General features: G+C 39.2%; 1 protein-coding gene across 1 annotated transcript in view; it reads left to right on the top strand.

Moving 5' to 3' along the window:
• TFRC (transferrin receptor) overlaps positions 1-23446 on the top strand; it is a 29885-nt gene extending 6439 nt beyond the window's left edge. Inside the window, exons 2-19 of the mRNA XM_043998384.1 lie at positions 214-287; positions 1363-1564; positions 1968-2181; positions 6342-6488; positions 6675-6777; positions 7707-7829; positions 8754-8852; positions 9158-9297; positions 9932-10089; positions 10528-10647; positions 13472-13557; positions 13735-13798; positions 14214-14281; positions 15674-15732; positions 15896-15977; positions 19148-19369; positions 19635-19775; positions 20567-23446. Of these exons, the coding sequence (XP_043854319.1) occupies positions 255-287; positions 1363-1564; positions 1968-2181; positions 6342-6488; positions 6675-6777; positions 7707-7829; positions 8754-8852; positions 9158-9297; positions 9932-10089; positions 10528-10647; positions 13472-13557; positions 13735-13798; positions 14214-14281; positions 15674-15732; positions 15896-15977; positions 19148-19369; positions 19635-19775; positions 20567-20809 (2304 nt within the window). The 5' untranslated portion in view covers positions 214-254 and the 3' untranslated portion in view covers positions 20810-23446. The remainder of the gene's footprint in view (positions 1-213; positions 288-1362; positions 1565-1967; positions 2182-6341; positions 6489-6674; positions 6778-7706; positions 7830-8753; positions 8853-9157; positions 9298-9931; positions 10090-10527; positions 10648-13471; positions 13558-13734; positions 13799-14213; positions 14282-15673; positions 15733-15895; positions 15978-19147; positions 19370-19634; positions 19776-20566) is intronic.
• The last annotated feature ends 235 nt before the right edge of the window (positions 23447-23681 follow it).

Below are 23681 nucleotides of genomic sequence, written 5' to 3'. Positions count from 1 at the left end.
CCTGATCTTTGAATGGTACAGTGGTGCTTGCCTGGATGATGTAAGAAACAAAGATCAAGTAAAAAGTGAATGTATAAAATATACATACTTGTGGGTTTTATTTAAATAGATTTCAAGATCTGGCATAGGAACTAATGTATTAAACCATATGCTATTAGTAATTCTCACCTTGACTCTGTAACTTAAATAACTACCCATATTCTACCTTATTAGGTTTCTAATAATCAGAACAATTGTTGTAGAAGTTTGGTACGATGGACCATGCCAGATCAGCAATCTCCAACTTGGTAAGTTTTATGTTACATGGGTTCATTGTGATTAAATACATTAAACTCATGGCTTTTGAAGCTCTTCAAACTTGACCCCAGTCTATCTTTCTGGTTTTATTTTATTATACATTATTCTACATTATGGTAGTCTGCAATCTAGCTGCACCACTCTTCTCTCTGGTCCTCACTACAATACTTGGCTTTTTTGATGCCTTTGAACTGGCCTCTCATTAATGCTTCATTGTCCCTTATTTCCATCTAATAGACTCAGTAGCTTCCTTCAAGGCAGCTCAAGAACTTCTGTAGGAAGCCTTTTCTGATTTTCCCTTCTCACCAGTTGGTCTTTATATATAGTGTTTACATGTTATCTCCCTTAGTAGAATGTTTGCTTCTTGAGTAGAGACTAATTTTTTTCTTGGTATTTCTAGTGCTAATAGAGCACAGTGCCTGGCCCATGAGTAAATGCTTACTCTGATAATCGTGGCCATGATGATAGTGATAAAACTAGGAAAAATATCAGATGCTACCAGGACTGCTTGGTGATTTTTTTTTTTTAAGTTGTGATTAAACTTGGTTTTTTGAGGCCCAACTCCTCCCTCAGGAGATAATTAATCAAGCACTTTCCTGTAGAAGCCTTGAATGCAGATTCCTGGAATAAAAATGCATTTAGCTCATGTTTCAGGAACTCCCAGTAAGGAGTAGAAAGTATACAGATGATAATCTGTAAAGGAAGGGACCTGCATAACTCTTTTCTTTCTTTTTTCTTTTTTTTTGGTGAGGCAATTGGGGTTAAGTGACTTGCCCAGGGTCACACAGCTAGTAAGTGTCAAGTGTCTGAAGCCGGATTTGAACTCAGGTCCTCCTGAATCCAGGGCTGGTGCTTTATCCACTGTGCCACCTAGCTGCCCCTATGGACCTGCATAACTCTTAAGAATAAGTTTATTATTAAAAACATTTAATGTTTTAGGCATGTGTAGGGATACATATTTGGAGAGAAATCAGGAGCCAAAATAAATATTTTTGAAGTTGTACTTTTTATTTTCTAACATGACTCCTTTTCATCCACTTTAATCTGTTTCTTTTTAAACCTTAGTTTAGTGGAGAACCACTTTCATACACCCGGTTCAGTTTGGCCCGGCAAATGGATGGTGACAGTCATGTGGAGATGAAAATGACCGATGAAGACAGTGGTGAAAACAATATAGAGAATAATCAACCTCGTGTTGCCAAAAGAAAAACCATTAGTGGAAATATCTGCCTTGGGATTATTGCTATTACAATCTTTTTCTTGATTGGTAAGAAGGAGGAACCGTTAGGAGTTATTTCTTTTTGTTAGGGTAACTGTATAAAATGTATAAAATTGAATCAGATCAATCATTGGTCTTTAAATCATAAAATACAATAAACTATTTTATTAAGACCAGTCAGACCTTTTGGTAGTGGGGGTTTTTTGGTGTTTTTTTTTTTGGTGTGGCTTTGTGCTTATCTCAATTTTAAGTAAACGTTAAAAACAATAACTTAGGAGGTATTTAATTTTTAAAAAAATATCAATTACACTTGTGCCTCTGTTAACTCTAAACAGGATTAGATGACCCACAAAATCCTTTGTCATCCTAATATTTTGTGAATAGGGTTATGACTCGACATTTTTGGATTAGTCTTAGAACTACTTAGGTATCAACTCTTGTTCCTCCTTAGGATTTATGGTTGGCTACTTGGGTTATTGTAAACAGCAAGAAATGAATGATAAATGTTCAAGTAATTCCAGTGGATCAACAGAGAAAGTTGAAAAGGATGATTCACCTGGAGCAGACCTTCCATTCCTGGAACCTAAACCTGAATTATCTTGGAGTGACCTCAAACAAATGTTGTCAAAGAGACTGGATAGTAGAAATCTTAGTGACACAGTAAGGTAAGAACTTGGTAATTTAAAGTTCAGGTTTAAGATCTAAAGTTGGATCTTTCTCTTAGCTCATAATTAAAGGCCTATGGGTAGGATCATTTTCAGGTATGAAATGCCTTTTGTATACAGAACACTTTATAATTTTGCATTCCCCTGCACTACCATAATCCCTTTGCACATTGTAGATGCTAAGTTGAATTAATAAAATGATAAATAAGTCCAATAATTCCAAACCATACCCAGAGTATAATGACATATAAATAATGAACGAATGTAAATAGCTTATTATATTAGACATTATTACATAATCTTCTTTTAGACATTATTACATAATCTTTTAGCAAGTAAACCACATCTTATACATGAATTCTCTAGTATAACAGTAGCAGATACTTAAAGTGGTGATTAATTTATCAAAAAGAAATAAGACTTCAATTAGCAAGATTCAATATTCAATGTTTTCAGTGAGGTATCAAGCAATAGGGTTCAATAACCCTCTCTCAAAAAGAAAGTAAAAAAAAAAATTCTGGTAGCTTCTGAGGCCCGATGGCCTCACCCACAGTATAAGTCTAATAGAGATTAGTACTTAGATTTTGCTTGCTATTACTTATTTTGAAGTATGAAAAAATACTGTGGGAATTCAGAAAAATACTTTTGTTTCTAGAGAGCTTTGGAGGCAGAATTTGATCTTGGGTAGATATGAATTTCCCAGGTAAAAATGGAAAGGTGAACAGTGCATGGGGATAGGAAAACAAACAAGGTGTGTTTAGGGCATGAGAATGGTGAGTAGTCCATCTTTCTAGGGTGCAGTAGAAGGCTTAAAAATACCTGGGCAAGGGGCACTTAGGTGACACAGTGGATAGAGCACTGGTCTTGGATTCAGGAGGACCTGAGTTCAAATCCGGATTCAGACACTTTGACACTTACTAGTTGTGTGGCCCTGAGCAAGTCACTTAACCCTCATTGCCCCACCAAAAACCCAAAAACAAAACCTGGCTAAGAAGTTTAGGTCTTATTGGTAGGTAGTAAGGAAGCCTAAAAGAAGGTTGAGAAGGTAAGTGACATAATTGGAGCTGAACTGTTTTTCTTAGAAAATAGTTAATGGCAATATAGCAATAGTATAGTGAGATAGCTTAGAAGGAAAAGTTAGAGAGGTTGGGAATATTAGGCTATTACCATTAGGTAAATGGTAACTACCTGAACTAGGTTGAGAAAGGAAAAGAAGTGAGAGAACTGATTTGAGTGACTAGAGTGGTGAACACTTGAGGCCAGAAGTATACTTCCACATAGAAGGGGTGAATGTATCGAGGAAAGCCAAAGGGCCGTCTTAGAATGTCGGTGCTCTCACTGACTAGAGAGATCAGATTGAAACAATGCCATATCAAAGAAGCAAGGGACATACTTTCAAGAGGGCAATATCTTAAACTCTAGCATTAAAAAAGAGTGGTAGGGATGAAAACCAGGTTGCAAAAAGTATTAATACTTATACTATCTCACTCGATCCTCACAACAAGCCGGGAAACTGACTGTATTTTAATTCAGGCCCAGCCTTCTTACCACTGCTCTAACTAGCTTCTTTTCAAGGTTTGGGGGTTGGTCAGTGTAAAGATGGGTTGTGGAGTATCCTATATGAGGAACAGAAGGCAAGTTGGGGGTAGACCATAGAGCATATGGAGAAGAAAGTTCAAAGGGCCATTTACAAATTTTAAATAGCACAGAACTGCACTAAGACTTTTGGGACAGCTAGTTAAAATGAGACTGGAAAGATAGGTTAAGGTTAGTGTGCGAAGGGCTTTAAAAACCAAGCTGAGGGATTTTTATTATCTTAGAGGCAATAGGAAGCCACTGGAGCTTATTGAGTAAGGGGGGTGACATGATCAGATGGTGGTTTAAAGATCCTCAGTCTCCCCCCAGATGCTGAATGACAAGGTTTGACAGGCAATTGGTTGAATATGCAGGATGAGAACAGTGAGGCAAATATAATACCAGGGTCATAAAACTGGGAATTTAGAAGAATGGTGGGGCCTTTGACAGAGGGGGGAGGCCTTGGGGACTTGGACTCATTTGGTCTCCAGTTTGAAATGCCCCATAGATGGCTAATGATGTAGGACTAGAAATCTTGGCACCCTGTGGGCTGGATAGATACATAGAGGCAATGATTAAACCCATGGGATCTGATAGGTCCAGCATGACTTGAGAGAAAAGGCTGAGCCTTGGACAGTTAAGTGGGAGACTGTCAGACCAGGCGGGAAGAGCAGGAAGCCAGGGGAGAGAGAGCCCAGAGAGGGAAGGGGAGGCATCTGGGAGGAGGCTGCAGTGTCCAGTGCAGCACCTCAGGAGGAACAAGGACCACTGGGCTGGGGGTGGGGCAGAATTAAGAGATTCTTGGTGACTCTGAGGGAGCATCTTCAGTTTAATGAAAAGGTTGGAAAGCGGATTTCAAAGGTATGGGGAGTGAGAGGAGGAGAAATAGAGGCAACAAGTGAAAGCATCCTTCTCTTAGGAGTTTGGCTGAGAAAGTGAGTTATAGGATGGTAGCTTGAGGGGAAAGTAGGGTCTGGAGAAGGTTTTTTTTCTAACTAAGGATGGAGAAATACTTGGATTTTTTTGTTTGTTTGTTTTTAGGCAATTGGGGTTAAGTGACTTGCCCAGGGTCACACAGCTAGTTAACACTTGTTAAGTGTCTGAGGCCAGATTTGAACTCAGGTCCTCCTGAATCCAGGGCCGGTGCTCTAACCACTGTGCCACCTAGCTGCCCCAAGACTTGCATGTTTTTGAAGGTCTTGGGGAAGGAAGCAATAGACAGGGAGAGGATGAAGATGAGACAGCATGATTAAGGTGGGGCCATCTGCTGGAGAAAGAAGGAATGAATAGGATTCAACGGCACATGGAGGGGAGTTGACCTGGACAGAGAAGGAAGCCCTTATTAGAGACTGGAGGAAAAAAAGGAGAGTGGGGTTGATACCAAAGGGGTCTGAGATGAGGAATTTCTGGGCAAATGGCCTCAATTTTCTCAGTAAAGTGAGGTCCTCAACTGAGCAAATTGGAGGCTTGAAGACAGGTTTGAGACAGCTTTGTGAATGGTGAAAGAGAATCCCTTAGGGAAGAAAGAATAAAAGGATCACTTTGCTTTTTGGGTCTTCTATCTAAAGATAACAAATTTTGTTACTCAGCTAAGTCAGGAAGTCCCTATCAACAGTCTATTGCTAGACCATGGCAGGCACTTAAAATACATTTTAAGAAAAGGCCCTCCATTATTTGACTACTTCAGGAACCTTATAGGGTACAACTGAATTATCATAGATTGATTTTAAGTTATGCCTTTAGTTTGAAATAAGCAAGATTGAAGGTTTAATGACTTTACTAATGAGCATAAACTAAAATAATAGATAATAACACTGGAAATACAAACAGAAAATGAGCACCCTTGTTATCAAGGAACTCTAACGAAGAAAGAAAATGAAGGATGCTTAGATTATGCCAGCAGATCAGGTAACAATGTATGGGAGTCTGGAGGGCCCAGCATCCTTGCAGATGGTAAGGTCCAGAGGACTTTAGTGACGGTGATAGTAAGGTCTAGGGATCTTCCATCTTACTGGGAGGCAGCATGTCAGTCTGTCAGGATAATGGAGTCTGAGGGTCCTAGAAGAGGATCCTTAAATGCAGATAAACAGGGCATTAAAGCAGAAGGAAAAGACATCTTATTCTAGATAGTATAAGAAGATGACACTTTATAAATTGGCTACTTAGTCTTGTTGGCAAGTACATTTTTTCTAGTTAGTTTTAGAGATCTGTAGATTGCTTTTTGGGATTCACAGTACAGGATTATCTAAAACTGGATGTGATCCCGAGCTCTGAATTTCTCCACCTGCTCTTTTTAAAAAGTAAAACTACCTCCCTTTAGTAATTAGGATAAAATTCTTGAAAGCAACCTTAAAAAAATACGGACAGGTAAATGACCGAATAAGGTGACTCTGCCTGGGGAAAAAGGCAGTTCCAGTGGGTTGAATGGGCCTGCAAGTACTCCAATAGTAAGAAACAGAAGATTAGGACATGTTTAAACTTATTGGCACTGAATTTTGTGTGACTGAGTTAGACTCATGGTTTTTGTAATTTATTTCATTTTTCTTCCAAAACTAAGTTGGATTTTGAATGGCCTTTCTTTCTAGCACCTTGAGTAAGAAGTATGTTTCTCATGAGGCTGGCTCGAAGGAGGATGAGATGCTTGGATATTTTATTTATCAGCAATGGAGAGAACTAAAAATGGCCAAAGTCTGGAAAGATAAACACTATGTTAAATTACAAGTCAGAGGCAGGTATGTTGATAACAGTGGGGATTTAAAAAACTGCTTTAAAATGTGAAATGCTTACTTTAACACTAACTCATGTCTTATTAGACAATTCAGTTATTCATTGTCAGATATTATTAAAGCAACCATTTTGAAGCAACTTTATTCTTTCTAGACTATTTTGGTACAATTTATTTATTTATTTATTTTTAGTGGTCCTCAGAATTCACTGACCATATTGGATGAGAGTGGAAATAACAGTGACACTTTGCCTATAGATGGTTATGTAGCATACAGTGACAATACAACAGTAAATGTGAGTTGTGAGATACATAACATTTTTTCTTACTGTATTTTTGTGTTGCCTTTGGTTTTGCCTTTGTAAGAGCTTTTTAATCTGGAGATTTGGCAAGCATGGCTATTTTGACTTGGATTCATGCCTCAAAAACTAGTTTCCCTGTAATAACTCAATACTTATGTAAACCAAAATACAAATACTGTATAATGATTTACAAATATAGACTTAATATTGACAGAAAATAGTACTAGATTTTGAGCTAGCTAAGAAAGTTCTAGAATAACCTAAATTTTATGGAAATGTAACACATATTGCATTTTTGGTGGCTAATTTTTCTCCTTAGTTATTAAGAATGTATGGTTGGGGGGGGGCAGCTAGATAGCGCAGTGGATAAGCACCGGGCCTGGATTCAGGAGTACCTGAGTTCAAATCCAGCCTCAGACACTTGACACTTAGTAGCTTTGTGACCCTGGGCAAGTCACTTAATCCCCATTGCCCTGCAAAAAAAAAAAATGTAGGGTCAGATATGCTATTACGGTAAAATATGCCTGCCTGCTTTTTTTGTGTGTGTGTGAGGCAATTGTGGGGTGGAGTGACTTGCCCAGGGTCACTCAGTAAGTGTTAAGTGTCTGAGGCCGGATTTGAACTCAGGTACTCCTGAATCCAGGGCCAGTGCTCTATCTACTGCCACACCTAGCTGCCCCTGCCTGCTTTTTAAGCATATATATTCAGTTATACAAGTTGGGTCCCCTACTAATAATGCATTCTAAGGGTCTTGAGTATGCTATATTCAAAGTATTGCTGTCATTCTAATTTATCCATGATATGTATGTTTGAGTAAACTTTCCTTTCCCCTTCAGTACTATCACAGTAACCCTTGACTATCAGTACAATAAAGAATTTAATATCCTACTGGAAGGGTGACTTGAAAACAATTTTTCTTCTAGGGTACACTTGTTTATGCTAATTATGGCTCCAAAGATGACTTTGAGGCACTAAAGTCAAAAAAAGTTGCCATAAGTGGATCTGTGGTTTTACTCAGAGCTGGGAAACTTTCCTTTGCGGAGAAGGTGAGTAGGTTATTAGGTAGGATAATACCAGGGAGAGATGAACTTTGATTCTGCAGTTATTGTTCCTTACCAATTTCTAGAACTACAATAATTTTTCATACTAGAGCCCCTAGCCTGAATTCTGTCCTGCTGCTGCTTTCTGGCACTGCCAAGCGCTCCACCTTGCAGCCTTCTAAAGGGAACCTTCAGCTCTGGCTGCCCTTGGACAGTCTTCTATACAACGTGTCCCTGGGTGGTCTCTGGCAGTCCTTGGAGGCTGCCTTGCACTCACTGACTTTGCTGGGTGCCTTTTTTTTCCTATTGGCCTTAGCGTCAGCCTGGCTTACCTCTTAAGCAGTTCTGGGATGAGCTTATCATTGTATTAAAATGCCTGCCCCTCCCATCACCCATTGAGAAGGTAAACAATATGATCAGTTATAGATGTGTCATCTTGTGACCAGGCAACACCATTGTCCCAGTTCCTCAGTAGTACAACCCTAGGAGTCATCTTGGTATTGGGCTCCCCCCTCCCTAATATCTAAGCTGTTAACAGGCCTTATCTGTTAGTTTCACTTTTGCAACATCTCTCCAATATGCCCCTTTCTGTCCTCTGACACTAACACTACTCTGCTGCCCAGTCCCTCATCACCTCACGTCAGGAGTATTTTAACAGCCTATTGGTGGGTCTCCCCCTGAATATAACTTGCATTGAATGTTTTCTTTGTCTCCTCCCTTAGATTGTAAATTCCTTGAGGGCAGGGACTGTTTTTTGCCTCTTTATAATCCCTACCCTTTAAAGAGGTAGAAACAGGGTTCTCCTTTTAATTTTATTTTTAATTTTGTTGGACGTCTAAGATCTATAACATTATGGAAACATAAAACCAAATGTTTTAATACTGGAAAAGACTAACTTGTCAAATTGTAAATGTTAACATTTTTCTCCAGGTTGCAAATGCTCAAGCCTATAATGCAGTTGGTGTCTTGATATACCTTGCCCATTCTGACTATGATATCGTTGAAGCAGATATTGTACCCTTTGGACATGTAAGTATTTTTTCTCTCCCTGTCTGGATGACTATTCTCCAGAAGTGGTTGCATTTGATGTATATAGAAGTTGTCCTTAAACCTCTGAAAGATGAGGCATATTTCATCCAGAAATGGAAGTACAGGTTGTATACAAATATAAAAAGGATCCTTGCTTAAGTACCTAGATAACTGCTAAATCACTGTTCTATCAAATCTAATTAGATATGCTTAGTCAATGGCATACAGATAAAAACTGGTCTTATTCCATTCTTAATGGAATAAGACCTTCCAGTAGGATATAAGTTTTTTCTTATATTTAACAGGCTCATTTAGGAACAGGTGACCCCTATACACCTGGATTCCCTTCCTTCAATCATACTCAGTTCCCACCATCACAGTCTTCAGGATTACCTAATATTCCTGTCCAAACAATCTCCAGAGCACATGCATTGAGACTCTTCAGGTAAGAAATTGTCTAAGGTATATTTTGGAGGCTTGAGATGGACTCTTAGTGTTTGTAGATTTGGGGAGAATAACAGGAAAACCCTTAAGGGAAAGATAGGCTTGGTCTAGCGTTTGTAGATTTGGGGAGAATAACAGGAAAACCCTTAAGGGAAAGATAGGCTTGGTCTAGCTTAAAACATAAGCCATTATTCAGTCTTGTGGTAAATGACAGGGTTGGACTGGGGTGATTTCCTTTTGGCTCTAAATCCACTGTGCTTTTGTTTCAGGGTAAAGTTTATACTTAAGAGGCCACTGGGGCTTTTATTTATCAGACCAGATCTTTAACTGTTATAGGCTTTTAAAATAAAAGTAAATGTAGGATTTTTATCCCTGTTAAATTCCATCTTATTGTATTGAGTCTCTTACCTATTCCTTTTGTCTATACTGTATGCAAGAATCTTCTTTGTTAGATGCAAAGACAATAGTCATAGTCCCTGCCCTAAGGAGCATATATTCTACTGGGGAAAATATATGTATATAGGTGAGAAAAGTTTGAGTTTGAGGAGAGGAGAGTAGTGCCAAGAAGTGGTTCTTATTCTTCAGGATCTGAAGTTGTCATTAAACACTGTCTGACGTTTTTTCTCCCATTTCAGTGAAATGAGTGGTGGAGAGGACTGTCCCATAGCATGGAGAGGAGATAACAAATGTAAGATAAGCTCAAAAGTGAATGTGAGACTCACTATCAACAATGTACTAGAGGAAAGAAAACTTACCAACATCTTTGGAGTTGTCAAAGGCATCGATGAACCAGGTAAGGCTTTGGTGTTCCATTACACCAACCTGATGATTGTATATTGCCAAGTAGAAAAATCAATGGCAGGGTACAGTGAAAGGCTATGGAATACAATTCTGCATGGATGGGCATAGTATTATAGGTCTAGGACTGCAAGGCCAATGGCCTCGATTTGCTGTATTTTCTCCCAAATTACAATCACAGCTTATAATGAAGGGCAAAGTGGTGCTGTTAATATTTAACAGAAGTCTATATATAAGTCTATATATAAGTGAGTTAGGCATAATTCAATATGATCTTTGTTTTGTTTCATTTTTGCAGGGCAATGAGGGTTAAGTGACTTGCCCAAGGTCATACAGCTAGTGTCAAGTATCTGAGGCCCTGAATCCAGGGCTGATGCTTTATCCACTGTGCCACCTAGCTGTCCCCAATTCAATATGATCTTTCTATTTACAGATCGCTATGTTGTGGTAGGGGCTCAGAGGGATGCCTGGGGTCCTGGCGCTGCTAGATCTCTGGTAGGGACATCTCTTCTGTTGGGGATTGCTCGAGCATATTCTGATTTGGTGTCTAAAGGTAAAGTAACTTTGGGCCTAACATAATTTATAAAGTATGATCTCGAATTAGAGTTGTGTATTTTAATTATAACATGAATTCAGTATTCCTAGAACCATGGAGTGTTTGGCAGAATCTCAGCTAGCATCGTCCTTTTAGAAACCTGTTTCTGTATGACATTATGAGGATTTCTGGTGACTTTTCCTTTTCAGTGCTTTTACTTGATTAACTGGCTGTGGAAGAAGTTCTGCTTTTAAGAGAGGGCATTTTTAAAGTACTTAATAGAGCTATGGCTATAAAGTCCCTGCCCTCAAGGAACTCAGACTCAACTTAAGGAGACAGCATGCAAACCACACATACATAAAAAATATGATGTAAATGGGAGATAACCTCAGAAGGGAAAGGCCTTTTGCAGAATTTGAAATTTGAGCCGAGACTTTAACCAGGGAAGTCAGTGGTGGAGGTGAAGAGTGGAACAGCTAGGAGGCCAGTGTCACTGGCTCAGACTACATGGAAGAGAGTGATGTTTGAGAAGACCAGATTATGAAGGTCCTTATAAGTCGAAGGATTTTCTATTCAGTCCTAGATTTTTGAGCACAGGGTGATGAGACTTGTGCTTTAGTGATGACTTTGGCTACCCCAGAAGGCTCTTGCCGTGGTTCAGGTATGAAGGGTGATGAGGGCCTGTACCAGTGAGCTGGCTGTGAGTGGAGATAAGGTGACAAGTTCAAGGGATGTCAAGATAGCATTTATTGGATTGGGCAACACATTGGGTATGAAGGGAGGAAGAAATTTAGGATGACACTAAGGTTGGTAGGGCTTGGGAGGAAAGAAAATGGGTTCTGTTTTGGACATGCCGATTTTGAAATTTTGTTCATCTAGTTGTTCAATATGCCTCAAAGGCAGTTGGATGATGGAAAGTAGAGGTGAGGAGAGAGACTAGGTAAATGAGACTTGGCTGTATTGATGTTAAATCATCATTTGAGCATCTAGAAGAGAAAAGGTCAGGACAGAGCTGTGGGAGTGATGTGACCTGGAGGAAGAACCAGCAAAGATATGGAGAAGGAGCAGACAGTAGAACCAGGAGAAAGCAATGCCATGAAAACCTAGAGAAGAGTGTATGCGGAAGAAGAGGACAAGCATTGAGAAAGGGTCATGAGATTTGGCAATGAGATTATTGCCAGGTTCAAGGGGAAACGATGAGGTTGGAAGCTAGGCTACAGAGGGTTTAGAAGAGTGAGCGTGGAGGAAGTAGAGGCCCCAGTTGTAGATTAGCCACCAGTAGCTAGCAGGGAGGGGTGGGTCAAATGAGAGTTTAGAGATGGGGGCAGACTGGGCATGTTCATAGACAATAAGGAAGCAACTAGTACACAGGGAGATTGAAAATAAAGATCAAGAATTCCCATCCTATCTCCAGGAGTTCAAAGGTGTGTGAAGAGAAAAGCAGCCTCTTCCGGTGGAAAACTGCATGATGTGAAATGAGGACAGAAGATGTGCTTTTAGCAAATGGCCTTTTTTTCTTGGAGTAGACGCTACCGTGATGGCCAGAAATTGGACCTTTCCACTAGATGCTTGCCTCCCACTTCTCAGCTGGATGTTTAAACATTTCCCCTCTGTCAGCAAAAGGGCAGTTAGGTGACTCAATGGTTAAAGCACTGGCCCTAGACACTAACTGTTGTGTGACCCTGGGTGTGTCACTTAACCCAGATTGCCTTAAATATCTGGGCCATCTCCAGTCATCTGGATCTATATCTTGTCACTCTACGCAGATGGGTCCAGAGGAAAAAGTGATGCTGGTGACTGCACAGCCCTTCATTCACTTAATCAGGTCAGGGTTTTTTGTAGGGCAATGAGGGTTAAGGGACTTTCCCGGGGTCATATAAGTGTCAAGTGTCTGAGGCCTGATTTGAGTCCTCCTGAATCCAGGGCTGGTGCTTTATCCAGTGCTTCACCTAGCTGGCCCCCCCCCCCCCCACCTTCTCCCCGCCTTCATTCACTTCAGTCCAGTTCAGTGCAAGTCATGACACTGTCATGGTCCTCTTCAAGAATGAAGGACAAAAACCTCTGCCAGCAGTATCTGAGGGCCTCATTTCACTCTGGCCCTTGGACTTACTTGGTTGGGTGCCATCTGTGCACTTCGTTGCTTGCCAGGGTCCTTTTGCCTTTGTGGTACTGGTACCACAAGTGTCTGCAGTGAACTGAACCCCTCTTATGGATTGTATTCCTCAGTTAGGAGCTCCTTGAGGGCAGCCAGTCTTTTCAGTTCATGTACTGTGCAAACTTTAAAAGTGCTTTATAAATGTCAGCTTTATTAATGATTTGCTTTCTTCCCTTGATGCTTCATTTTGTCCTAATTTAAGGAAAGACAATGTATCATCTTTTGGGGGGGGGCGGGGCTGGACAATGAGGGTTAAGTGACTTGCACGAGGGTCATACAGCTAGTAACTGTCAAGTGTCTGAGGCAGTGTTTAAGTCCAGGTTTTGTGAGCTATATCATCAGAATGTGGGCATCAGTTGCAGATTGAAACACCTGTATTGAGTCCTGCTTTCAGGCAGGTGAACCATCTGATTTTTTGGTAGCATGACACTCAGGCAGTCAGATTCAAAAAACTTTTTCCTGGAGAAAAGGAAACTTTGGTAGAGGATTCTGGGTATCTCGACACTGTCAAACTTAGTAGTAAACAAGTAGGGCTAGTATTTTATTAGATCTTGAAATATTGATAGGATTTAGATGTAGGAGGTGGGCATCCCAGACAGTTTTGCTTAGTAGCAGTATGTTGGAAAAAGTAAGATCAAATACAAAAAGAATCAACAAAACTTAAAAGAATTTTATTTTTGTCTTAAGATGGGTATAAACCCAGAAGAAGTGTTGTCTTTGCCAGCTGGAGTGGTGGAGAATTTGGAGCTGTTGGTGCCACTGAATGGCTAGAGGTATGCTGTCTTGACTGAATAACATTCCTTCTCCAGAAACTTTTAATTAAATGATACTGCTTAATATGTACATGTACATGTAATATGTACTGATATTAAAACTTTTTAAACTGAACTATACATTTTCTTCAATATTATGTAGTCACAATGTTTTGCATGGATTCTCTCATTGTTTAGGGTTACCTTTCCACATTGCATCTAAGGGCCTTCACTTACATCAATCTGGACACTGCTGTTGTTGGTAAGCTTATATTCAACAGATTTCCAGGGAGTAGCAGATAAGGTGCAGTAAGGTAGCCTCAGGAAAGCTTTATATGTAGAAATGTCACCATAGTTCCAGATTCTCCACCACTAGTTTCATATTTTGTAAAAGTGCCTTTGAGTAGCATAAACTTAGAAGTCTAGTTCTAATCACTCTGAGCAACAGTGAATTAATTACCTTAACATTTGATCACTAAATTACTCCATTTAAAACAATGGTATTGTTGGGTTTCTAGCTCGTGTTTTGTTAGGCTGTGCTAATGTTAAACATTCAACCTGGTTTCTCCTAATAAATAATAAATTAATTGATTCTAGACCACCATCAGAACTTTTTACAGCAAGTCAAATAGCAGTTACTCTGGAAATTACAATATTTTTGTTTGCTCTTGCTTTAGGTTCAAATAACTTCAAAGTCTCTGCCAGTCCATTGTTGTATTCACTCACCGAGAAAATCATGAAAGAGGTGAGTTCCTTCAAATTGTAAAACTCAGGTGATTTAGCTGGTTGATTTATTATCATATAGATCCTGTGATTTTATCCCTTAGTTAGGGAACCTACCAGGTAAGGAAATGCCCTCTGCCAGTGCAGGCTAGAGCACCATGAGGTTGTTGTGACTTGGCTCAAAGTTGTTCATAATGCATATAATAGTAAACTGCATTCCTGTTACAAATTAGAGAAACTAAAATCATCTAAATTTACAAATAGGACTAACTTTTCTCTTCCACTACCTACTAATCAGTAAATGTGTGATTTCCTGCTATGTGTCAGGTACTATGTGGATCATCAGATGTCTGGTTGAGAAGATAGCAACATTTATTTGATCCACATAGTACTTGGCACATAGCCTGATAAGCAAACAAGGGTACGTGCTGGGAGAGGAGCAGCATTACTGGCCCCTCAGCCTAGCCAGGATGGGTCTTCTCAGGGAGACATGCACATGCATAGGAAGTGCCCACTGGCTACCAAGCTGCTCCTGACATGCTCCCTTGGCATCCTGGGCTCCTCCCCAAGTACTTAACAAGTAGGACTAGTATTTTATTAGATCTTGAAATATTGATAGGATTTAGATGTAGGAGGTGGGCATCCCAGACAGGGAGAACACCAATGCAAAAACATTGTAATGAGAACGAACGCATGTAGAGGAACAAGTTTAGATGAAACAGAACTAGGTTGGATAGAGGAGATTGTTTAGGACTCTAGTAATTTCCTTTGCCTGATTTTAAAGAACCACTTTGGGTGAAACATGAAACTAAATTTCATAAAATGCAAAATGGATTAGAGAGAGGTCATAATCCAGACTATACCTCAGGATTCAGTACAGATACAACACCCTGGTTTAATTGGCAAATTAACAAGTCTAACAAATTAAGCTTATTATTCAAAGTAGGTCATGTCAAAAGGTGGGACTACTAGCAAAGACCATTGTATCCATCATCATTTTTTGTTTGGTTACTTTGTCACAAGGGGAATAATTATTTTTAATAAAGAGTTCAGTAATTCCTTTATTCAGGCACAAATAGAATTAAAATTTTTTACATTCAATAAGTGGACCTTGTTTAAAAAAGGGTTATACTGGGGCAGCTAGGTGGAGCAGTGGATAGAGCCCTGACCCTGCATTCAGGAGGACCTGAGTTCATACTTACTAGCTGTGTGACCCTGGGCAAGTCACTTAACCCTCATTGCCCCACAAAAAAAGGGTAATACTGAAATGAAAACTTGAACAATATCCTTTTTATACTCTTCTTCTGTCTAAATCTTAGTTAATAGCTGACTGCTGCTAAAGTTACTGAAATTAATTTTTGCCTGAACTCAGGCAGCTTGCAGTTGAAGTGATGCTGGTTTTTATTGCTTGCAGGTAAACCATCCGATTACAGGAAAGAGACTCTTCAGAGACACCAACTGGATCAGTGAGGTGTAAGTTTGGGTACTGTTTTAATGAAGAAACAAAATGGCTCAGCAGCTTAATCACATGATTAAACATAGGCTACTCCAGTGTTTATTTTACTATAAAACTGTTGAGGGAATATTTGGTGTAGAGGTGTTCTTAGGCATAACTAACATTTGGTTTTCTTTGAAGGGAACCACTTTCACTGGACAATGCTGCTTACCCTTTCCTTGCCTATTCTGGAATCCCAGCAATTTCATTCCGTTTTTGTGAGGTAGGTTTGAAGAGAGATTGTTCCTGGGTCACTTTATAGGACTTTATAGTACACATATATTATAAAAATATAGCTTATGAGTTTACTTTCATGAAGTCTTTCTACAGTGCCTGTCAACATAGTACTTTAGAAATGGTAGTTATTATACCTTCCCTGTTCCTTATCTTGGTACATGATTTCTTAGCAAGTTCCAGATACTTTTGACATTTACTGTCTTATAAAGGTCTGGTACTGCTGAATCTCCTTCCTTTACATTCTCTCCCCGCCCCCCCCCCCCCAACACACAGTGGATTTCTCAACAGATGCTTGTGTTGAATAATGGAGAGTTTAGTCAGCTTAATTTTTTAAAATTTTCACCTGTAGCATAGCATAGTTTAAATTTGGCATCTTGACTGAGATTGGTCATTTACACAGTTAATGTAACTTATTTTAATTAAATGGTATTAAATGCTAAATGGAGATGTAGTTTGCTGTAGAGGACAGAAGCAACCTCAAAGTTGGAAGGACCTAGTTTCAGGTATTGGCTCCAACACAGAAATAGATAGGATGTTTCTTTATAAACTAGAAGATATTTGGAGGAGGCAGCTAAGTGGTGCAGTCAATAAAGCACTGGCCTGGAGTCAGGAGGACCTGAGTTCAAATCGGACCTCATATACTTGACACGTAATAGCTGTGTGACCCTGGGCAAGCCACTTAACCCTCATTGCCCTGCAAAAAAAGATTTGGGGAGGATAGGGAAACCTCTTGTCTTATACAGCACTCTTCTAGCTTGGCCTTCAGAAAGGAAGGTGTATATATATATATATATATATATATATATATTTTTTTTTTTTTGGTGAGTCACTTGTGGGGTTAAGTAACTTGCCCAGGGTCACACAGCTTAGTAAGTAAGTGTATCTGAGGCCGGATTTGAACTCAGGTCGTCCTGAATCCAGGGCTGGTGCTCTATCCACTGCGCCACCTAGCAGCCCCAAGGAAGGTATTTTCTTGATGGAAAAGATTGAAGATGCTATTTTATAGCGCAAGTATGGGATCAGGTTTGATAGGATGGAGTGAAAACTAGATAGAAATTTTTCTTGCAATGCTGAGCATGGGTGAGACACTCCTGATGCATTGGTTTTGCTGATTTGGGTTTTTCACCTTTTTTACTTTTAAATTGCTTAGTTTCTCCGATTCCTTGGGAGATATGGTGGGGGAGACGGGGGCAGTTTGGGTCGGGGAAGGGGAAGGGATACATTCAGAAGTGAATGTGATATTTTAAGGGAAAATTCAAGAGTTTGAACCATAGGGCTGATTTAATCAAAAAGTAAAAGGACTGGCAGTTTCTTCAGCAGTTCTAGGAGTCTCCACCCAAAGGAGAGCTGGCATCTTTTCCTTACAGGGCCTTGGATCTTGGTGTCTTTCCAAATCTGCCCTTCCTTCAGTACACACCCCTAAGGAATTTGCCCCAGGTGCCCAAAATCCTAATTGGAACTTAGATTTGGGTAAAAGCAATAGAGATATGGGCCAAGTTGATCTGTAAGTAGTAATAAATAGTCCCTGTCTAGGAAGAGATTTCAAGGGGGTCTAGATATTTTTAAAAATTAAATTTGTTTTGAAAACTGTACTTCAACACAATTGGTTTCTTAATCCTGTGTACTTCATACATTTTCAAATCACTGGGAGAAGGGATCCATAGTTTTTGTCAAACTCATACTGGAGTCCCTAAAACTCAAACCTCAGACCCCCCCCCCCTTTCAGGTATACTGAAGCACTCTTTCAGAATAAGTACAGTGAGATTGGGCAGTGGGTGGCAAGCTTGTCAGGGGAGCAGGGAATAAGTATGCCCACAGTGTAGGGGGAAAAGGTTTTATGGAACACAGAAAGCAGAACTGCTAAGTACTATTGTTTGGAGGAGTGTTTAAGATGAGGAAATGAGAAGCAAAGGAATGGGAGACAGAGAACTGCTGGAGTAGTAGATACTGTTCATCAACAGGTAATCCTATGAACTCCCAGTTTAATATTACTAGAGCACAGCTATGACCATTTCAAGAAGCTTCAATAACTACATATAAATTTACATATAAATTCCTGGCTGCAAACTTTTTAAAAATTCAGTTCTGAGTTCTCTCCCTCCCTACCCTTTCCCAGCCAAGAAAAGCAAAACCCATTTCAATGATATATATTCATGAAAAACATTTCTGCATTAGCCATATGCAAAAACAGGGAAAAAAGCAATCTACACACACACAATCTGGAGATTGATGTATTCGTATTTTATCCTAAGTCCTCTTGAATTGAGGTGGGTCATCTGAGCATTTTTACAATGTCATCCTGGCTCTGCTCACTTTATTCTGTATCAATTTCTACATGTCTTCCCAGGTTTTTCTGAAACCATTTATCACATTCAGCATAACTTGTTCTGATGGGCACCCTTTCGGTTTCCAATTTTTTGTCACCACTAAAGAGCTGCTATTAAATGGTTCTCTACCTAATGGGTCCTTTGATATCTGTACCTAATACCGTTCCACTCAGATTTGACTTCCTGTTTCCTGGGTGTAATGTCCCATCTCTTGTCTCCATGCCTTTGCATAGACTGTCTCACAAGCCTGCAGTGCCAGCCTTCCTCATCTGTCTTTACTAGATCCTTTATTTCTTTCAGAGCACATCTCAGGTGCCACTTCTCCTTTAGGCCTCTCCTTGTCCCTTTGGTTCTAGGGCCCTCCCCGACATTCACTGTATAGATCTTGTATTTAACTTAAGTATTAGTGTTTACCTTTACAGTAGAATATAATTGCTTTGAGGTCCTGGACTTTTTTCTCATATTTATCTCCTAGAACATCTTAATGCTTTCACATAGCTCAGGTGCTTTCATCTTTCGGCTCATACTAAACACTTAGTGTAAATGCTTCTTGAATTGAACACCAGTCTGACACCATCCCCTTTCTGTTTCTTTCTATATTTTTCTTAGAAATAAAACCTGGGGCAGCTAGATGGCACAGTGGTTAAAGTACCAGCCCTGGATTCAGGAGGACCTGAGTTTAAATCCGGTCTCAGACACTTGACAATTACTAGCTGTGTGACCCTGGGCAAGTCACTTAACCCTCATTGCCTGAACAAAACAAAACCCAGAAATAAAACCTGAATTTCAAGGTTCCTGAAATAGTTTTCCAACAAATTTTGTCTTCTAGAATATACCTTACCCATATTTGGGCACCAAACTGGATACTTATGAGAAACTGACAGAAAACATTCCTCGTCTGAAAGACCTGATGCATGCAGCTGCCCAAGTGACTGTGCAAATGATGATTAGGCTTACCCGGGACCATGAGTTGTACCTAGACTATGAGAGGTACAGTGAAGAGTTATTCAGTTTCGTCAGGAAACTTTTGCCGTACATGTCAGATATAAAGGTTTGTACTATTTAAAGCTTGGTCTTTTTCTTAGGTGCCAAGCTTACAGAATCCTTGTATTTTATCTTCGGAAGTTTGAGTGTATCAAAATGAGAAGTGTTACTGTACTTTGGATCACTAGGACAAATCTAGTATTTAATTCTAAATCAAAGGTTCTCTTGTCTATTAGGTTGGTTGTGTCAGCTATAGGATTCTAAAAGGGTAGAGAATTTGACTGAGATGAGAGTCCTTTCCCACCTAAACTGTAAACCTCTGTTTATTTCAGAGACTGAATCTGAATTTTCGGTGGCTGTTCTCTGCTCGAGGCGACTTTAGCAGGGCTACTCATGCCCTCACAAATGACCTCTATCGTACAGACACTTCCAATAAACTGGTTAATAGAGAAATCAACGATCGTATCATGAAAGTAAGTGTAATTTACTCTTGGTAAAGATTTTGTGTATAGAATGAAGAGAATCCAATCACAATAATTTGAACTAGAGGGGACCTAGGAGCTATGCATTTGAGCTTAGAGGGGTGAAATGTAGGTACAGAGCTTCATATTTCAGAATTGTAGGTAGGTTAGAGGATTTCTTTTATATGCAGTATGTGATAACTTGTCAAGAGTGGCTTCAGTTGTCTTTAAAAGTGGGTTCACTGTTTGCATTAGAAATTCTTAATGTCAGAGGCAGCTAGGTGATAAAGCACCAGGCCTGAGTTCAAATGTGGCCTCAGACACTTGACACTTACTAGCTGTGTGACCCCTAGCAAATCATTTAACCCTCATTGCCCCCTTCCCCCCCAAAAAAATTCAGTATGAATTTTGTAAAGCCTGAAATTGCTTTAATAACTTGAAATTGCTGCTAAAATTTGGGCCACCTAGTATATTGAGTATCTAATAATTATTACCTTAGAGCTAAGGAACCTCACCTCATCCTGTAGATATTCATGCATACTTCCATTTTAGCCTTTTGACCTATATATTCTTTTTTGCTTCTGTGGAATGAAGTTAAGTAAAACATTTTTCATGGTTATCTCTGGGAATTGCAAAGTAGACCCAAATCTAAAATGAAAATTGCTAGCAGATTATATATAACTAGCCAATAGCTAGCTTATTTCATAAATCTAGTACTAGTTGTTTATATTGAATAAGGATTTTGTGTTCCACCTCCCTACGTTTAATATGTAATATGTAATCTTTTGTATTTGATCTTTTAGGTGGAATACAGCCTCCTTTCTCCCTATGTCTCTCCACTGGAAACTCCATTTCGTCATATCTTCTGGGGATCTGGCTCTCATACTCTTTCAGCTTTGTTAGACCATTTACAGCTTTTGAAGAAAAAAGACACTAACTTCAATGAAACAGTGTTCAGAAACCAGTTAGCTCTTGCTACCTGGACAATTCAGGGGGCTGCAAATTCACTGTCTGGTAATATTTGGGACATAGACAATGGATTTTAAATTCTCATCTGGGAAGTATAAGGCAGTGTAGTCCTCAAGTAATCAACTGGTTCAATATTCTTCAGCAGGACTATGAAAGTTAAAAAAACTTTAAGATTTAAGAGTTAAATCCTGCCTAGCAATTAGGTACAAGGTAGGTACTTGTACTTAATGCCAGGTGAGTGTTTTACACCCCAGCCAAAATGAACTCAGTCTCTTGAAAAATTGTTCAGATTTCTCTCATCTGTAGGCTCCATCTAAGGATATTTGCAGTGTTAACTGCCTCTCAACTGATCCCCTTCACACAGAACCAAAAGCAGTTGGGGGAAGCAGAGATCCAATAATAGCACTAAAGTCCTATCCGACAACTGCTAATCTTAACATGGGAAAGAGGATGCCTACTGAGGACTTTTTGTCCACTTTTAATTTTATCTCTTGACCAAGAAAGGTGAGATACCATCTCTTCCCGGGGAGAAGACTAGGAAGGACTTCCTTGCCAGGACTGTCTAATAATTTAGGTGATTCACCTAAATATTTGCATTTGATGAGCTTAACCCTGGTGTATTCCCTAGAAAAAAAGAAAAAAAGAGGAAACCTAGAAGAAGCCAAAGAACTTTTGATAACTCTTTCCTGCTGAATCCCCCACCCCTCCCCTACCTCCCTCCCCCAAGAAGAAAATTGGCTTAGTGACTTTTCCATGCAGTCCTCTGAACTATGTCAGATTGATATGGACTCTATTGAAAAGATATCACTCTTGCTCAGTTTGTCACATCTAAACTATATATTGCCAAATTTTGGCCAAAAAGTTAACCTCATGGGAAAGCTTTCTATTATTTGGCACTGAGATATATTTATTTGTCTTTATTTATCAGTGACAGAGTTCACTATAAATGGTGTTTTCATTTTTTATAGAAGATAATTATCGGAAGCAGTGCCTTCCATAATTATGACAGTTATACTGTCGTTTTTTTTAATTGAAAGCAGCATCTGCTATTAAAACTGAACAGATACTAGAAGTTTTGCATATGACTTGTTTGGCTTTTGCCACTAGACAGGTCTTGACTCAAATTTCAATTCATACAACTTTTTTGAGTAAATGAGATGAAGTCATCCTTGGAGAAATCCTGTTGAACGGAACTTGTCTTGATTAGGAATTAAATATTTTAACATTTTAGGCAAAATTGGATCGTTTCTCAAATGTATTTAGCACAGAGAAAATGAACTTGATGAAATAAACCCATCTTTGTAAAAAATTTGCATCTTAAAATTGGCATGTCTGCATTGCATCAGAATTTCAGTGCAAAACTTCCAGTACCTCTTTCACAAATCTAGCTTACATTATCGGAAGCAGTGTCTTCCATAATGAGTAAAGAACAAGGTAGTTTTTGCCTACCACGGTGTTTATATCGGAGACAGTGATCTCCATATGTTACACTAAGGGTGTACGTAATTATCGGGGACAGTGTTTCCCATAATTTTCTTCATGCAATGACATCTTCAAAGCCTGAAGATCGTTAGTATCTAACATGTATTTTCAGCATTTTATTCTTGTCTTTTTTTAGTTGCAGAAGCATACCTTGTCAACATTGTCTAGTAAATATTATGGCATTGTAAATCAAAACTTTTTCAGGTTTTGTGGGTTCCCCATACCGCCCCCCCCATTTAATATGGGAGTTTTCCTGATACTTGTAGTTTCTCAATTTTCTGTTAACAATGAATTAATGTGCTTACTTTCCACTAGGTTGCGTTTCTTGATGTACTGGTCCTAATGAAAGTTTGGTTTTTTGAGTTTTGGGGGTTTTTAAGCTGGAAAGGGGGTGGAGTGGGAAAGAGTGGGAGAAGGTTTACAGGGGTCTCAGAACATGTTTATTTGCTTAATAGAATGGTGGTCATTGTAGATCCAGACAAACCTGGAGGCTTTTGTGGGTAAAGGAGATTTTCTCTTTTTAGCAAATGGCTATTCTAGGTCATCCAAAATTACCACACACCCAGACAATGGCAGGTCCATTAAGGTGTCTCCAAATGAAATTTTCAGGAACTTGAATTTGTGCCTGTCTCTGAGTTTCTTGTGCAATCTGATCTTAATCTCAGCAGTGATGTAGGGATGTTAATTCAATGTTTAATGATAGCCACTTATGAAGGAGGCAACATGGTTGGGCCCATTGCTTCTGAATATCCATAACCAAGCTTACCACCTTTATTATGTTCTGCTCTTGTTTAGGACCAAGAGCACGCATGGCCTAGTAGTACACAGGTTTTGGAAGGAGCCATGCTTATCTTCTGGTTCTTAATTAATTGGCACAAGACATGGGCATTTCCATAATGTTCAGAATGGTGGTTTTGTTGCTGATGGTTTTTCAGTACTAAAAACCATGGCCCATCAATTGAGGCTTAAGATCAAAGAAAGCACATCTTCTGCTCATGATTCCTTGTTTTGGGTGGGTGAAAGCACTAGCATGTACCTCACTGTGTACTTATTTCATCAATGTTTATCCACTAAAACTTTCAGCAGGTTAAAATAATGTATTAGAGTTGTGATTTTACTACTCAGCTTTTTTTTGGTGCATAGATTATTGCTGTTACTAGTCACTAGCCGGTATGTGAAATATTGTAGAGGTTTCTTGTTACTTGACTAAATAAAATGCCCAAAGACATTAATTTTTGTGACTCCTTTACTCTTTGAGGTTTGTACTTTTTAGAATTTGGAATAAATACATGTTTTAGAATTTGGCATAAATACATGTTTACTGAACATAGTCCAAAATTTGGTAATCCAATGTTTGGATAATTTGCAGTATAAATAACATAAATAATGCTTGTTAAATTCTGCTTTACAACTAACAGGAAGAACCAGCATTAAGAGTTGAAGAGGAGGGGCAGCTAGATGGCGCAG

Source organism: Dromiciops gliroides, chromosome 3 (genome assembly GCF_019393635.1).
Source record: "Dromiciops gliroides isolate mDroGli1 chromosome 3, mDroGli1.pri, whole genome shotgun sequence".
In the NCBI taxonomy this organism is placed as follows: domain Eukaryota; kingdom Metazoa; phylum Chordata; class Mammalia; order Microbiotheria; family Microbiotheriidae; genus Dromiciops; species Dromiciops gliroides.
Note: the sequence above shows the minus strand (reverse complement) of the source record. Positions and strands in the feature narration are given on the sequence as shown.